General features: G+C 42.8%; 1 protein-coding gene across 3 annotated transcripts in view; it reads left to right on the forward strand.

Moving 5' to 3' along the window:
• LOC148168001 (muscle-specific protein 300 kDa-like) overlaps positions 1 to 17911 on the forward strand; it is a 63873-nt gene extending 45962 nt beyond the window's left edge. For all 3 annotated transcript variants that reach the window (XM_088045993.1, XM_088045995.1, XM_088045994.1), the window contains 10 exons: positions 53 to 160; positions 1509 to 1682; positions 1733 to 9763; positions 10900 to 11202; positions 12242 to 15504; positions 15575 to 15613; positions 15668 to 16040; positions 16092 to 16490; positions 16741 to 16802; positions 16903 to 17911. In XM_088045993.1, the coding sequence (XP_087902119.1) occupies positions 53 to 160; positions 1509 to 1682; positions 1733 to 9763; positions 10900 to 11202; positions 12242 to 15504; positions 15575 to 15613; positions 15668 to 16040; positions 16092 to 16490; positions 16741 to 16802; positions 16903 to 17137 (12987 nt within the window). In that variant the 3' untranslated portion in view covers positions 17138 to 17911. The remainder of the gene's footprint in view (positions 1 to 52; positions 161 to 1508; positions 1683 to 1732; positions 9764 to 10899; positions 11203 to 12241; positions 15505 to 15574; positions 15614 to 15667; positions 16041 to 16091; positions 16491 to 16740; positions 16803 to 16902) is intronic.
• The last annotated feature ends 255 nt before the right edge of the window (positions 17912 to 18166 follow it).

Below are 18166 nucleotides of genomic sequence, written 5' to 3' on the forward strand. Positions count from 1 at the left end.
TATGTCACTGTCAATAATGTCACTACGTTCGCTCATTTTGACTTATCCGCAGGACCTAACTGAGGACGTTGCCAAACTCCAGAAGTTGCTCCAAACCACTGAAATTTCCATAGAATATTTACCACGAGAAGGTTTCGATCAAATGATCGATGCATTAGAAGTAAGTAGATCACTAGGATTAGGTCAGTTAGCATGTGAGTCATAATTGCCTGATGCATCTGTGACCTCATTTTCCACTTCGCTTGTTTGGTGTTTTCTTAAAACAGTCTCCGTCCTTGTACGTAGCAATGAACCAGCGAAGAGGTCGCGACCGGATTTCCATTTTGTTATCCAATCCATGAGATCATTATTTTAATTTTAACAATGATTCTAACACGATTTGGCAAACCGCTACAACTATTTATATTCGTTACATTAAATCATTTTAAATCGTGCCACGATTTCAAGAAGTTTTTTCTGACTATTACATCGCCATTCAAACATTCTGTTTACAAAATAGAACATGCGTAATGTTGCGACGAGGACGACGCGTGTCTGGTCGCGTCAAAAAAAAGCTTTATTAAGGTCACATATTTGGACCTGGACCAGAAGATGGACCTTTCTATTGGCACAATTGATGGATTATCGAGATGCCGCGACGTGGTTTAGACTCAATGAATGAAAAAGATACAAAATTATAGATTTATAGGAGCGTGGGTTTAATGCTAGCATTTGGACACCAACGCTGAGCTATAATGTGTGTTAAATTTATTAGAGTTTGATAGAGAATGGGGTGACGTCAGGGTTGAGTCAGATCCACCTGTCACGAGCACTTGTGCTTGTTTCTTAACGTAAGCGGCGATCACGGGACGGCGATTTTTTTTTGGTATTTTGAACAATTTTCTTTTGCCCGATTTTTTCACTCGAATTTTTAGAGAATTGCTGCATTTTCGCTGCGCCCGATTTCGCCGTCACTTAAAATTTACGACCGCCGTCATTTCTGAGGCATTTTTAGTGCTACCTTGACTGACCTATGCGAAGGCCGGCTTTACCATATTCCGCGGCTGTTGCTTAATGCATTTTCCTTAAAAATGTTGACCTATAAACGAAAATTCTCGTTGAATGAAACGAGCACGTGCCGGTTCCAATTTCGTCCGATTTGTTGATAGGCATTAACAGCCATTAATTCTGTAATTACCGTTAAATTGAACATCCTTTGCATCTTAATTGGTGTCTTTGAAGTGATCTGTCGGTACGATTTTAATGGATTCAATTAGCGCCCATCACATCACACAGGCGCCCCTGCCTAAAAATAGAAAATCTCAGTCCGTCGTGTGCATTATCTTCACCGCATCTTCATAAATAAACAAAGTTCCACCGGCGATGTTCGATCTCGGTTCGCGGTCAGTCTATCGTTAGCCGCTTTAACATTCAGTACTCGTTGCAAATCTCCGGTATGTTTACATTTAACGATAATTCCAAAAATAACGCTTGCTCATAGTCTTTCTTCTGATGACATCATTTTGTAGGAAATAACGAGTGACTTGAAGAAACATGCGGCTCAAGCTATCAGCCTCGAAGGTCAGGTGCTGGAATTGAAGTCGGACCACGAGACTCAAGCTTTGGCGGTGCATTTGGCAGGAATAAGGACGAGGATTGCCACTTTGCTGTCGCAAGCGGAACACGGCAGGATCGCTGTGACGGTAAGCACTAAATTTAACGTCGAGTTACATAATCTCACGCCTAATTCCAGAGTGCTCGAGAGTCGCACGTGAAGCGACAGGAAGAGTTAAGTGAGTACCAATTACTGTTGACGGAAATAGAAACTTGGCTGGAAAGGACTCGCGTGACGATAAGCACACTTGACGTGAATACCGAAGCACAGATCGAGACGTCCATTGAGGATCTCAAGAGACTCAACGCTGAGTTGGACGAGAAGGAGAAGAAATTGGAAGAGTTGTCACGAGTTTGTGGCGAGTTTAAGAAGTATCCTGATTTAAAACAGTTAGCCCAGACTTTGGTCGAACAATTGCGGACGCTGACGCTCATCTTCACCGAGCAGCGCGTTATCATAACGACGAAAATAGACTCCTTACGTGTGCATCTGATTGAGTTGAAAGAGAAGACTCCTGATCACTCTCTCGAGAACACGCTCGATTCGGCGTCTATGCCCATTGAAGAAACTCCAGTAGTGGGAGTTCATATTGAGACACAAACTGGGAGGAGTTTAGCGTCTCCGCAAGAACAAGTGGTGACGCGAGACTTTACGGTCACTTACAACGAGCCTGTGGACGTACAAATCCAAACTCAATTGTCTGAATCCTCAGATGTTGAGCCCAGTAAGCGCAAAGAAACTATAGTCATTTCGAAGACGATAGCTGACGGTGAAGAGACTATCCAGATTGCGACCAAGCCCATGGCGGAGTCACAACCCATTATTGAGGAGCCGGATGACCTCCTCGTAGAAGCCAACTATCGGAAACAAACTCAAACTGAAGGAGGATCCACAGAGTTGAACATCAACACTAAACCGAATCAACCATTCGAGACTGTTTTTGTCGAACCCGATGAAACAACAACTGAGGTGATAGTGGATGCTGATGGTACCAAGCGAATTATCGTGAAGAAGTTGCACAGAACTGTAGTAAGACACCAACAAACACTACAGCAGCAACAACTCACCAGTACTAGTACTATTACTGATGGTGCCCAACCTGTGACTCAGTCCTTCTCTCAAGTCACACTAAAAGAACAACAAAGCAGTACAACACTTGCTCGCGGCGATGGTAGCCGACAAACTGTGACCAGCAAGCAGTATGGTGGCAAGGTTGTTTCCGGGGTTCCTGGAGGCGACGTCGACGTGCAAGAGTTTGAGACTGATCCTGAAACGCACTACACAGTCGTTGAAGGTGACAAACCCGAAGAGGTCGAGATTGAAGGTATCAAGCTCCATGAAGGCGACGTCACTTTCGTTGACCAGCAGAACAAACTTGTTCCTCCTTATGATGGTAGTGAAATACACACTTCCAGCTCGAGTGTCCGAGCAGTCGTCCAACAAGTCACGCGAAGAATAATAAGAAAGACCCGACGCATCATCCGCAGAACTGTTATAATCGACGGTAAAGAACACGTAACTGAAGAAATAGTCGAAGAGCCCGAAGAAGTCGAGGTGACTGAAGAAGGTATCCCTAGAGTCAGCATCAACGTGACTCGAACCGAAGACGGTAAAGTCGTGCAAGAACAACAGTTTGGTGAACCAACTGTTGTAGTTGAGGAACCAGGAACTGTAGTCACTGAGACTTTAACTGGTGCAGTATTCGAAGGACAACCCATCGAAGCATTGACTGAAGTGACAGAAGATGGCGAGAGGTATGTCGTAGAACAGTCCACTGCACTTCCGCCTCAATTCGCTAGTAAAGATTTCCTAGAAAACGAGAGACTTGCACTTAGTAGCGTTGAAGCACCTAGAGTTGGCGATGCACCAGCGAAAGACGTGCAAACTCCACGTGACGAGTCACAGAGAAGTAGTACTGATGTTGTTCTTGAAACAGTCACTCCGGTGATAATGCCGAAGAAAACTCCAAGTGAAGACCCTCCTCGAGAGGAAATCTCGACTTTGCTCACTCCACCGAGCGATAAAATAGAAGTACCCTCGGAAATACCAATCGTCGAGGCCATCAAAGAGACGGTACTTGAAAAACCAGAAGTCACTCAAGTCGTTGTTCAAACAGTTTCGACGCCAGTGACTAGCATTAGAGAAGTCGAGAAAGTTACAAGAGAACCAGAAACCGGTCAAGCAACCACCACAATCGAGGTTAAGGAGAAAGTCATGACAAAACCAGAAATCATCGCCGAAGAAATACAAAAACCGTCTGTCAATGGTGACGTAAAGAACATTCACGTCCTCACTCAAGAGTTCCTAACGTCTCAACAGTACCACGAACCTGAAATACTCCCACCGACTCCAGAAAAGTCCCGCAAAAATGACAAGAAAAAGAAAAAGTCCAAAAAGGGTACTCCTACCACCCCTGAGGATAAGAACGTGGAAATCGAACTTTCTTTAAAGGAGAAAGCTCCAGGAGCCGCAATCACCTCAACGCCTCAAGTCATCGAAAAACCGCAAGAGATCGAGATTGCACTTTCATTACAAGAGATGCAGGCCGATTCGTCGCTTGTTTCTCCCCAAGTTGCCATGTCCATGACCCTGGAAGGAAAACCAACAGTCCCGACCGAATTGATTCAGAAAGACATTCATGTTACTCTACCAGCAGTGACTCATTCAACCACAGCTGCCGTCAAGTCAGTTGCTCTCTCACCGAAGGAACACCAAGAATCAATGTCAACCGTTGCTATCACTCCAAAGCTTGAAAGTGAACATATCGAGTCACCAACTCCGAGTGATCTCGATCATGGCGGACGAGGCAGTAAAAAGAAAAAGAAACACAAAGAAGACACTCCAACCGAAGAAGAAAAAGACATATCGATTGCAACTTCCGTTGCTGAATCAACTGAAATTATCGTTCCAGATGACTCCTTACCATCTGAAGAAACACCGAAACCCACCGAGGAGGTATTCGAACCTTTAACATCTGAAGAAGAAGAAGCAAAAGACACGGGCTATGAAGCTGATAAGACGACTGTTGATGAAAGCCTCGCTGACGATGACAATCAAGAACACAAAAAGAAAAGGAGGAAAAAGAAGAAACAAAAAATTAAAGTTAAAGATTTGGAGGAGTCGAATATACCACGATCTGCTTACGAGTCGTCTCCCATCGGTGACTCCATTGCGTTCACAGATGAAGAATCTGTTAAACCACAAATCGTTAAAGTTGACGAAACCAAAAAAGCAAAGAAGAAACGTAAAGGAAAACGTGGCGAGAATAAACAAACTGAGAGTGACCCAGAAGTGGAGTCCGAGCATCCATCAGAACTAGAAAGAGAACATAAGGTTCAAGAAGCGCGGGACGAAGAGATCGTGTCTCCCAACGACTCGTACCACACATTGTCAACCCAATCAGACTTGGGTACTGTCAAAATTATCGAAGAAAGTGTTGTTAGATCTCTCAGTCAGTCACCTCAAGATATTACAGAAAAAATCGTTACCACTGTACCAGTCCTAGAAGCCGTTCTTACTCAAGAATCTCTCTCGCAAACATCTCCAGAAGTTGTTCAAGAGTTTATCGCTCACGAACAAGTAACAACTGAGCCGGTTTCTGTGCAAACATCACCAGAAATCCCTAAAGAAGTTGTTATGACTTCTGTACAAACATCCAGAGAACCGTCCCCAGAAGTTGTTAAGCCAGAAATCCAAGAAAGTTCTAGCCAAGTTGAGATCGAGACCACTGAAATTGTCACACAAACAGAAGCACCAGAAGAAGTTGAAAAAGTTGAGGTGGTAACGTCTGAGACTGCGATACAGACCGCAACTCCTGAGAAAGTAGATCTCGTGGAAGAAGCAGCTCAGACTGTGTCTCCTGAGACTGTAGAACTCCCAAGAAGCGAATCTGCAATGCAGACAACAATTGTCGAGAGTCAAGAGGAATTCGCTCAGACTCAAAGCCCTGCTGAACGTGCCGATAGTGCGGTTCAAGCACAAGCCACACCTGCGGAGCACTCGGCGCAAACATCTCCGGAACCTTCCGCGCCTCCATTTGTGGAAGTTTTTGCCGAAGAGATAGCTCAAGAAGTTCCGTTAGTCGTAGAAACAATTCCAGAAAACGTACCAGAAACTTCCGAAACTGTTACTCAAACTAGTCCGTGTCAAATTTATGGAATCAACGAACTAACACCTCCTAGCAGCTTGTCAGAGCAATATGAAGTTCACGTGGAGGCGTCGGTCATGTTACCATCAGAAAGCACCGAAAGCGAGAAAACAGAAACTCTCGTGGAACCCGAAGAACTATCTTCAGAAGGTTCTTCGCCGTCTGACGTAGATGTTGAAGTTTATGTCGATGGTGAGCCAGTACGAAAACCGCGACGGCGCCGGCGTCACAAAAAAGGAAAGAAAGAACCAAAAGATCAAGGACCATCAATCGAAAAAGACTTTTTATCTTCCTTTAAACGAACAGACGATTCGGCACATTTAGATCCCAAGGAACTCTACGCAGAAGTGGCCAAAAGACACTCGAGATCGTCATCCCCGATGCCGTTCGAAGAAACTGACGAAGACATTGTTGTTGGTAAAGTTATAACAGACTTGGATGAAGACAAAGTGAGGAAATTGGCTGCTAAAAAGCAGCCCAAGAGTGACAAAAAGTTCAATATTAAAGTTGAAACGGAGGCTCCGGACGACTTTGAAATTATATCTGAAGACATCGTGTCAAAACGTCCAGGACAAGAGGACTTTGAGATTACTTCTACCATCAAAGTAATGACGCCTGAAGAGGGTGAACAGAAGTTTATGAGTCGTGAAGAAGTTTCTCTGGTTCAAAGCGGCAGTCCAAAAGTCGCTGATTTTATTGCAGCCGAAAGAGCTGCGGCTCACGAAGAAGTCGATAGTACGAAAAAACAGAAAGACGAAGCTCCAAAAGGAGAACAACCTAAAAAATCTAAGAAATCCAAGAAGGGCAAGGGTAAAACCAAATCTGAGGATGTTAGTTCACCTGAAACGCAAGTTTTGCATCCACAGTCGCCTGAAGATAGTCAAGAGGCAGAGACGATCGAAATTAAAGTGGAATTACAAATTGATGGAGAAGAAAAATCTGAAGCTGCGAAAGAAGAAAAGCCTGCTGAAGAGAAAAAATCAGAACCTCCAAAACCCGCTGCTGTTCAACCTAAACCACAAGATGCTCCAGTTATCGAAGATGTTACAGCGACGCAAATCCTAACACAAGAATCAGCATCTAAACCTCAAGAAACAACATCGGAAAAACCTGTTGATCCGCAATTTACAATTTTTGAAGATATTAAAGTTGCGGAAACAACATCGCAACCTGAGTTCTTGCAACAACTTAAAGAAGATGAGCTTAGACAACAATCTAGTGAATCTCCGAATCGACTTTCTCCAGAAACGAACCGCAAGCCCAAATCACCTTCTCCAAAGACGAAACGCAAATCTAAACATGTCTCTACCGTTACAATCGAAGAAGTAGAATCTCCAATTCCCGCTCCAGAACTTCCCATATCTCCACCAGCTGATTATCCTCTGTCACCTACTGAATTCATTCCTCCGAAACCTGTCTGGCAAAAGCGCCCCTCATCTTCAACTCAACTTATCGAGAGTGAGAGACAACGCAGTCCTGTTACTGCTCAGGATTTGGAGATAAGATGGACGCACACGCAGACATTGGAAAGAGTAAAGAATCTTCAAAATGCCAGAAAGACGACTCATTTGAGCGATGTGCTGTATTTGGCGACTTTGCATGAAGTGATCACAGATGAGTCCATCGAACAAAGAAATTACGACGTCCAGGAGAAGTTGAACGCTTTGAAAGAAGCAGTGGAGAAGCGCGACGTCGTTGTGATCCAACAGAGCATTATAACCACAGTTGAGACTATAACCACGTGGTTAGAGACAATCGAATACCGCATCTACGTTAACAGACAACAAACCGCTGATGGTCCTTCCAAAGAACGTGTCCAAGAATTCAACAATCTCAAAGAAGAGATTATTCACATTGAAGACAAAGTCGAGCAATTACAATCAGTGATGAGACAAGCCGACGACATTTACAACGAAGAAGACCGACAAAGAATGAAGAGCTACATTGATTCCCTCCAACAACAAGTCCGAGTCATTGAAGAAGTTACCAGCGAAAACGAGCAGCTCGCTGCTGGTGATTTGCAACGTTGGGAAGAATTTTTAAGAGGCGTTACAGAGCTCACTGGTGTTATCGACAAGGTGAAGAAACAACTCGATGACTTGAAAGAGTCCGATGCTGCTCCTCAAACCAAACTCAACGAGTTAGACAAGATCGAACACGCAAATCGGTGCAACATGTTGAAGGCAGTTCATTTGAAAGCGACTGCGAAGGGCTTGATGAGGGACTTCCCCACGAGGGAGATCCCGAAGGATGTCTACAGCAACCATGAGAGCACTAAAGTGACTGAACAACAAGTCATTGTTGAGAGAGAAAAAGCGTTGCAGTTCTTGTCTTTAGCCGATGAGTACGAACAGACATTGCGTGAGTTTGAACAGATTATTGACGTGGCGGAAGCACTTGTGGAAAGTCCGATCAATGTTAGTAGTCTTGAACATCTCGAAGATGCCATGCAGAACCACCGCAAATTCTTTGTAAATTTGAGTCATTGTCGCGCTATTTTGGAGTCATTGGAGGAGAATCTCGATTCGGAGACGAGGTTGCAACATTCGACATTGCATTGCAATTTGTATGATCGAGCGAAGGTTATTCTTGACCGGGCCACTGGAAGGTTCCAGCAGATGTCGTTAGCGGCATCACGTTGGACGATTCTAGAGCAAGGTATGAGAGAAGAAATGAGATGGTTGCAAGTGGCACAACAACGCGTTCCTGATTTAAGTAACGTGACGTCATCGGATTATGATCGATATATCGATTTGTATCAGTCTTTAGCGTTGGATATAGCTCACCATCAAGCTAGAATCACCCACTTAAACAGCGTTGCACAGAAACTACAAGAACTGGTTGTATGTTTTGGATTGGAGGAGGCTTATATTGAATCGCTGGAAATTATCCTCAAGTTGCAAGACGACGTTCAAAACAATTTGAAGAGGTTACTGGTGTTCCGCGATTTGTGGACTAGTTACAACTTGTTGAGCGACAAAATTGAGTACTGGTTGAGAGACGCGGAGCAACAACTCCAGCAGTTGGAAGTTCCAGGTCCCCGAGGTCACATGAGACAGTTCTGGGAGTTGAAAGCGCAACACGAAGTCCATAATAATACCCGCCAAGACGCGACTAACAACCTGGAGAAGGCTCTTCAGATAGTTCCCATTTCCGACGAGATGATCCAAAGAAAATTCCACACAGAAATGCAAGACCAGTGGAACAAAGTCTCTGCTAAAATCAATGATATGCAGTTGAGCATCGTCGGAACGATTTCGGCGAATGACGTCCCGATGAACGACAAACTCAAACTATTAGAGCAAGAACTCGAAGATCTGAAAATAGACGTAGACAATTTGAGGGGAATCATCAAAACGGAAGAGGAATTGAACTTGTTTATCGAGCGCCTCCAGGTGATGTCCACGCGTTTGGAGACGACCCAAAACGAGCTGGGGCGCTTGGGCTTGTTGTCAGCTACCGAATCCGACAAAGTTGGCGCTCTTCTAGCGCTCTCGAAACGACTCGAGCTCCAAATCTGCGAAGAACTCGAAGGCGCAATCGTGCTCAAAGACCGAATACAAAACATCCAAAAGGGAATCGCTAGAGTCCGCCGTAAACACTTTTCCTTGAACGAGGCATTAGACCAATGCGAAAAGAGTGAGAAGTTGGGCAGCGAAGCTGTCGAAAAATCCGTCAATGATTGCTACCAAGTCGAGGAGGAACTAGTCACCCTATGGCAAGACTTAATGGGTCTCCGCCAACTCCTCCACACTCTCCCCATGCGTCTTCGCGTGACCGTTTCCCCCGTGAAAGTCGAACGCGACATCTCTCAACTCCAAGATGACCACACAGTTCTTGAGAAGAGATGCGGCCAACTTCTTGGATTATTACGTAACCGTCTAGCTCTATGGCAGCGGTTCGAGCGTCAACTCGAGCTGGTGCAACAAAGCGTCCAAGAAGCCGACTTCATGATGGAGCTCCTCACCGTACAAGGAACAGTCGATTACGATAGGTTGAGGAAAGCAACGGAGAGGCTCGAGGTGAGTAGTGTCTTTAATTTATTGGAACAACGTAGCGATAAGCGCGGCGAAAATCACAACAGTTTTAGTTTGTTGCTCGAAACGGTGCGTGTTTCACGTTAATTGCTCGGTTTAAGAATTATTTCGGAAATCGCCGAAATGACGGTTAGACTACAGATTCGGTGATGATGTAATGTGTTGGTTTGTAATTGCGGTGATAACACGACCTTTGTGTTCATGAATATTTAAAATTGCAGAGGTGGAACATTGGAGGTTTTAGTTTTCGTGACTTTTTATCGAACGATAACAGTTCTTAAGGTGACAATAGAAAGTCGACGTGCTTCAAAATTACTGCTGACTATTATTACTGACGGTTAGTCAACTTATAGATGTACATATTAACGCAATTAATAAACGGAAATGACACTGTGAATAAATATTTAGTGGTGATTGGGTTATTTACGGTTGATATTGATAGACGTGATATGAGAAAAATTATAGTTTTATTTGAAATTAGCAGTTTTTATCAATAAAGGAAGTTAGATGCTACAAAAATCCTTTTAGGTTTAATGGAACAGGAAATACGATAAATTGTGGGAGTGAAATCTCTTTTTTTGTCTTTTGTTTGTTAAGAATATAAACTGAATTATTTGAATTTTAGAAATTATAAACAAATGACCAAAATTCAATATTCTTTAACTTCGTAATAATGTTTTATATTGATTTATTTGAAAATTTGTTTTTGATCATAACTAATCTAATTAAAAAGCAATGCACTAATGAGGTCGTTTTATTAATTTGGCTGCATAATGAGAAGAAAAATTATGTGAAATTCCTGCTTTTTTTGTGTCAATATTTGGTCGAAACTCAGCTATTCCAAAACCTTGGAAATTGAACTTTGATGACAATTTTAAATATTTTCTACCTCCAACCCAAATTAACGTAAAAGATAACTAAAACGTCCAATTTGAAAATGTTTATCCACCTAATTAACCCATCTCCATTATCTTATCAGCAATACGTTTTGTAAACACATCGTTTTCGAAAGAACTGCAAATAACAGTCTCATTAAACATTTCCAAGATGACAACACCGTCCCAACACAACACTTCCTTATCTCAATCACACGCCACAGTGACTCATTTTTGGTCTTCCAGAGCGTCGCCGTAGACTTAACATCCCGCGAGAATCTCGTAGAAGAACTAAAAGCAGCCGCTAAACCTCTCGCCGACAGCTGCAATCCGGAAATTTCAGCACGCGTCGAAGCCGCCGTCCAAGAAGCCGTCACCGCTTACTCCACCACCTGCACGAACCTCAAAGATTTGTGCTCGAAGTATCAAAATGCGGCAGAGTTGTGGAAGAGGTATCGAGAAGCCAGCGACCTGGTGAACGAATGGGTGGAAAATCACATGGAGTCTGTCGGAGATCTTGAGCCGGAGGAAGCCATCAAGGCGGTGAAGGTAATTTTTGTAATACCCCGGTAGTGTTGCCACCACCCGCTAAGATATTTTTAAACCCTCGGTATTTTCCCCTCGCGCACGGTCCATTCGTCGTCAGACGCAGCTTCTTCATTCCGATCGATGGAGTTAAAGAGGAACAGTCGGTATTTTTGAAATTCTAGTGCGAAATTTATAAATAACGTGCGGGCACTCGGCCAGACACGGTCGGGAGTGTTGAGGCGGGTTTATTATTCAGGAAATTTCGAAAGTTGCCCTTATTTTGATAGGAAATTAGAAGACTGTTTAACGGTTTTACGCGGAAATTGTGTGATAGTTTTGTGCCTTTTTTACGAGTAGTGTGATAACGTAGGATAAATGTGTACACGAGAAGAGTTAAAGGTAGGACAACAAAAAAGTTGATTGATGAGAAAGACAAGCGCGATCGTTCATTGGGGGAATTTTTCATTGATAAGTACATCCGTCCCTTTTCCTCTCGTGCTATTTTTGCGGATGTCTGCTTTTATTGACCCTCTCATGCAGTCAATGGATTGTTATTCTTTGGCAACGGAGCGAATAAAAATAGCGGACTGGACTAATTTTTAATTTGTGATCATTAGTAGGTCGCTCACACAAAAAACACTGTCACGGATTGATAATTTCAACTATTTACAAGAGACTTTTTATTATAATCTTCCGTTCGTCATTTTCCGAAGAATCCCCGACAACCATAAAATCCACCGCACCAGCTCGAATATCTGCATAAATGCAATTGTTATTTTAATTGCGCACGCAAACATTTTTCTTCTACAACTTCCCAACAAACAAACCCCAAGTCACGTTTTTTCCCCTATCAAATTCCTCATTAAAATATCCCCCATGAAAAATTTAAACTGGAATTTTCCAAAAAGATCCCACGTCGGAAGCACACAATTTCCGTTCCAAAGCCAATCATTATGAATGGAAAGTGATTAGAAATCGCGTGTTTGCCCCAAATTATTCTCACACTTGTATTTCGATCTAATTGAAATTGGTCAAGGTTAATGTGGATTGGATTTTCCAGGTTTGCGAGGAAACTTTGTCTGCTCACACCGAACGCCTAGCTGAATTAAAGCAGCTGGTTTCTGGTATCGCCGCAGCTGTTGGTTTGGATGCAAGCGCTCTTTTGGGTGGTGAAGTTGAAGCTTTGGGGAAGAAACTACAAGATGTTCGAGAGTCGCTTACGGCTCTTGCGGATGTCGCGGAAGCCAGAGCGCAATCACGCGAGGAGACGAACAATGAGATTAACGGTACGAGAACTTACTTAGACAGTGTGCAGAGATGCGTTGATAGTATTGAAGAAAGTCCTGATACGGATAGCGAAGAGAAGTTAGTCACGTTACGCGAGCACCTTCTCGCGTTGAGCAAAGCAGAAGGACAAATACAGAAAATCAAAGACAAGACTCTAGAAATGACGGAAACAACAAAAACCGAAACGTCGGTCATCGAGATTCTAGAACTCTGGCAACAAGTGTTCAGAGAGACGTTCCAACAGTACCACAGACTGAGTACGAGGTTGATTAAGAATGAAGATGGCGCCGCGGCGCTTAGACTATGGCAAGAGTACTTATTAAACGTGCAACAGTTCCTTCAAGGTACCATTCCTGGAGATTATCACAGTCTGTCTGAACACCAGCACTTGTGCCAAGTTCATCAGAATCTTTTGACCACGCAACAGAACGTTCTGAAGCCGATGGACAAGAAAGAACCGCTCGGAAGTGGTTTAGTTGAGAGCAGCGTCATGGAACAGTTCAATTCCTTAACGAATCTGCACAACGAAACGTTGTCGAGGATAATGGAAAGACATAAAGAAGTTCAAACGCGTCTTAACGCGTGGGATGACTATAAACAAGACCAAAATAAATTATTGACTTGGCTCAAAAACATCGAAAAAGAACGCGAAAAAATGCAGTTGAAGTACGTTCACATCCGGCGCATTCCCAAGTTGATGACACGAATTCAAACACTTCTTAACAAGATTCCTGAAGGTGAAGAACAAGCTGACAATCTTCAAACGCAACAAAATCTCCTTCTTCAGTTCTGCGATGACGCTTTAGCCACGTCCATTCGCATGGAGCACGCTGCTATCAAACAAAGAATCTCTAATCTTCAAGCAGGTCTTCAAACCTGGCTCCAATTCCTCGAGCGCATCTCCTCTCTTCTGAAGACCCACGAAGAGAACGTCCAAAAAGTCCAGAATTTATACGACGAAATCCAAGACATCATAACAGAATCGGCGGCGCAAATTCCAAACTCGCATTCAGGAGTCAGCAACAAACTTGAAGTGCTACAAAGAGCGCGCCTGCGTCTCAACAACGCCACCAAAGACTTGGAGCAGTTAGGTTTGACACAAGAACAACTTAAAGAGTGTCTAAGTCCCAGTGACATCAAGACCATCAATCAGCGGATGTGGATTCTGTGGCACCAACAAGGCGACCTCGACCACCAACTAGCTATTCTTTCACACCAACTGGAAGAAAAACTGGGTTTGAGATCGATGTTTGAGACGAGGCAAGCACGCTTCGTGGCGTGGACCGATGAGATCGAACGACGTCTGGACGAAGAGAGTGAAGGATCCATTTCTTCATTCAAGGATCCCCAAGAACTGTTGCGAAAACTAGAAACTGAATTACAAGCTGAAATATCGCTAAAAGAACGCGAGTATAATTGGTTGGTTGCCACCGGTCGGGAGCTCGTCGCTAATTGCGGTGAAGAGTACAGCGACGTCACGGCTAAGCAAATCCTCCAAGCCAAAACAGACGTGGTGCTCGATCGATGGGAGCGACTAGACAACATCGGGAAGAGTCGCAGGAACAAGTTACACGACATGATGCAAACTATGTCACAGTTGGAGCAACGAATCGCAGAAATCCGAGCGTGGTTAACACAGATCGAGGCGCAGTTGGCCAAACCTTTGGTCTTTGAAGCGTCCACGAAGGATGTCATCGATCGCAAGCTGCAAGAACATGAGAAGTTGAAGAAGTCGATTGAAAACGAAAGTGGAAACATTGGTGAAGTGTTGAATTTATGCGAATTGTTGTTGAGCGATGCCGACGTTTATAAAGCTCACTTCTCGACAGAGAACATCACTGCGGCTATACAAAACCTGGAGAAGAGGTGGAAGGTTGTGTGTGGACAATCAGCTGATCGCAAGCGCAAAATTAACTTCATTTGGAAGCTCCTCCAAGAAGTGATAAGACTGAGCAACGATCAAGAAACGTGGCTTACTAAAAAAGAGCACAAAATCAAAGACTTGGATAAATCGGTGAAGAAGCTCAACCGGGAAGAAATCCAAGAACTTATTTATTTAGTCGAGAACCAGTTAAAAGACATAGAGTCGAGAGGCCCCACTTTTGAGATCTTAGAACAAACTTACTCGAAGTTAGCAACCGTGAGCGGTTTAGAACCTGAAAACATCCAAGAACTAACCTCTAAAGCAAGAGTTGTCATCACACGGTGGAACAATTTGTTACCACGTGTTCAGAGTTTACTCCAACGTCTCCAAGAAGAGATTGTTCTTTTCAAAGAATTTTCATTAGCTCACGAAGACGCAGTTATCGGTTTAACCAAAGTCGACGCTCAGTTGACCGAACTCCAACACCTTACAACTCAAAAAGTCCCACCTAAAGAACGTTTAGAAAAATTAGAGGTTTTAGAACAACAACTGGCGTCTCAAAACTCAACTCTAGAGTCTGCAGACAAGCTCGGTCTAGAAATCATGAAGAAAATCAAAAAGAACGAAGTCACAAAATACCAAGAAATGATAGATGAATACCAACTACTTTGGAAGGACATCCAAACCAGGATAACAACTTTACGCAGCGAGTTAAAGAAAGAGATTAAAGAACGCAAACAACCGAAAGAAGTCGACGAAGGTGTGCAAGTCGAAACTTTGAAATTTGAGCAAGACACTGCAGTGCAAGTTAATACATTGCCTCCCCTGCAGAGAATGACATCGATAAGCGCTAAAGACGCGTACCTGATGGAGCTTACAAGTGCAATAAATGAATGTCGTACCAACATTGACAACCTTGAAGAAATTCTGGCGAAGGACATTCCTCAGCAAGGATCACCCGAGCTTCTGACTAGTGCCAAAAGAATAGCGCGAGTATCAGCAAGTTGTCAATCTAACGTGGAACTACTAAAACATCTACACGATCTCCTCATCAAAGAATGCGACGCTACCGAAGAAGAGGCGCTGAGTGAGGAAGTCCACTTTTTAATTGAACGTTTCCAAACTCTTCTAGTCACAGCAAAAGAAAAGGAACAGAAAATTAGGGAACTTAGGTAAGATGTGTAGATTTTGGTATTAACACGACTAACTTGGTGTTTGTTTCTTCTTTTAACTCCTCTTCAGGTCTACCATTTCTGATGCTTATAAACTATCATGCAATCAGTAAGTGTCTCGTTCTCTTTCGAGTTGTTATGTTAATGCTGTTGTTTTTAACAGTGAGGCTGGACGCCTTCTTTGTCCTCTTTGTACCACACGCAACTGGGCCCAATTGGACAACGACCTCTGGAGGCTTGAAAAGTGGTTACAAGTAGCCGAAGGAACGCAAAAGACACAGACATCTCCTCCGTCCAACATCGAACATCTTGAGGATGTCATCCAAGACCACCGCGAGTTCTTGTTGGATTTGGACAGTCACAAGAGCATCGTCAGATCACTGAACATCGTTGGAACACACTTGGCAGATCACACTGAAGATACTGACAGAGCCGATCAATTGAGAGCGAGATTGGAAACCGACAATAAGAGGTGGGAAATGGTGTGTAAGAACGCCGCCGCCTGGGAAACTCTCCTCCAGAAGGCTCTCATGGATGTGCGTACCAAAAAACACCCAAAGACTTCAATATTAACGTGTTTTTTACAGAACCAGCAGTTCCACGCCATCATCACGGAGTTGTGCGCATGGCTCGAAAAGACTGAGCAGAGAATAAAAGTCTCAGAGCCTGTAGACCTGACAGCCGACCGCGAAACTATAGAAGCAAAGTATCAGAACTTCCGGGAGTTGCGAGCCGAGTTAGAGCGATGTGAACCGAGAGTTATGAGTTTGCAAGAAGCAGCCAATCAGCTTCTCCGGCATGAAGATGCTCCGAATGGCTCTAGCTCGACTTGCGCCAGACTAACAGAGTTGCGACTTAAGTTGCAAAGTCTGATTCGTCTGACTGGAGTTTATATCTTGAAGTTGGGGGCTGTGCTAGGACGAGATCCCAACGAACGCGGTCCTATCGTCGCTTCAAATACTGTAAGCGCACCTCTCCACTATGACGTAAGTTTGACAAATCGTTGCGTTATTTTGTAATAAACTCGTTAGCGATGTCTAGTCGATTTCTTTTGTACTAGTTTTTAGTTTAGTTGTGTAAATATATTATTTAAAAAAACAGTATTGTTGTGTGGCTAATATTTTGTTAAAGTTTGTCACCTGTAGCTTTGTGGTATTTTTTAAGTTGAGTAGCACTGTTAGGATAAGATACGTTGTCAAGGCACTGTTTCACATTTCATTTGCCTGTTTTGGACAGCTTGTGGACCATCCGAGCCAGGACCATCCATCTGCCTCGGCACTCGACGAATCCGCTCACAAGTAAATATTTTTTTTCTTTCTCTAGTTGCTAGTATGAATTTTGCTTTTGCACTCGGTTTTGTCCTCTAGAATTTGCGTTGATTTACACTTTGCCTTTCAGTGGTGGTTCTTCAGATGAATTGGGAATAAACACGTCAGTCCTTCGAAGAGGTTGTCGTTTCTTAGGTAGAGTTGTGAGAGCTTCTTTACCGATTCAAGCCTTAATGCTGCTCATGTTGGGAGCAGCGTCTCTAGTCCCTTATTCAGAAGACGATTATTCATGTTCGCTAGTCAACAGTATTGCCAACAGTCTAACTCCTACATTGCGATATAACGACGGACCGCCTCCTGTTTAAACCGATAATACTCCTCCCGTTATGTTGTAGTCTCGTGAAATTCATTCCAGTTTAGTAATTTTAGTTGTTTTATGTTTTGTACGATTTTTTTGTAAATACATGCGACTTAATGTAAAACTGGCAGCTGATACGTTTAAAATATACGACGGGCCATCAAATGGCTAAAGGAAAACATAATGTAGAATAGTTTTTATATTCATTGCAAGAGAGAATCACTTTATCTGTATATTGGGGAAGACGCACAAGCGTATATATATTTTATATTGTTGTTTTATAAATTTTATGTGATGGTTGTGTAAGAAATTAATGATTGGAAACCAAAGGAGTGGAACATTTTGGTTTTCAAAACGATTTAATTTTTTTCTGTGATGTCACCTCGATGTCCAAACGTAATACGTACTCTCCAACGGTTACGTTTGCGTCAACTTATTCTCCAAAGTTGCACGAATTAAATTCTCCCGATTTAGTTCACGCGCGACGAAATCGAGGTGAGCAAATTTCATAATGCCTTAATTTTTTATTATATTGTTGCTTTAATGCGTTATCTTGTTTTATCGGTCATGGTGCTATCAACTTATTTTAACATGTAGACGAAAAAAAATCCATTTTTGCTTTGACCATTGCTTCGGATGTAATATGTGTTTAGAAACATTTATTAAAAGAAAAATATAGGATTGTTTTTGCTATAATTTAATACTGGTTAGGACTTTATTTCGCCACTTATTATACGAATAAACGCTGTTTTCATTTATAAAATATATCGTTTCAAAAATTGCCGATGTTTCTTTACCCTGTCAAACCATTTCCTAATTCCCTGAAAAAAGTCGACCTTATTGTGGGCAAAATTATTATTTCAACCTTGGATAAAGAAATAATTGTCAAGTCACTTTTATAAAACCTCCTAATAAATTCGTCACTAATATAAAATCGATAATTGGCACAGTTCTTTTGTTTTGGTACATAATGATAATGGGAAACCAATAAACCATAAATTTTTAACAGTACTATGGCTAATGAACTTTTGACCAA

Source organism: Gnatocerus cornutus, chromosome 9 (assembly GCF_029298725.1).
Source record: "Gnatocerus cornutus isolate USDA-ARS CGAHR chromosome 9, icGnaCorn1.1, whole genome shotgun sequence".
Lineage (NCBI taxonomy): Eukaryota > Metazoa > Arthropoda > Insecta > Coleoptera > Tenebrionidae > Gnatocerus > Gnatocerus cornutus.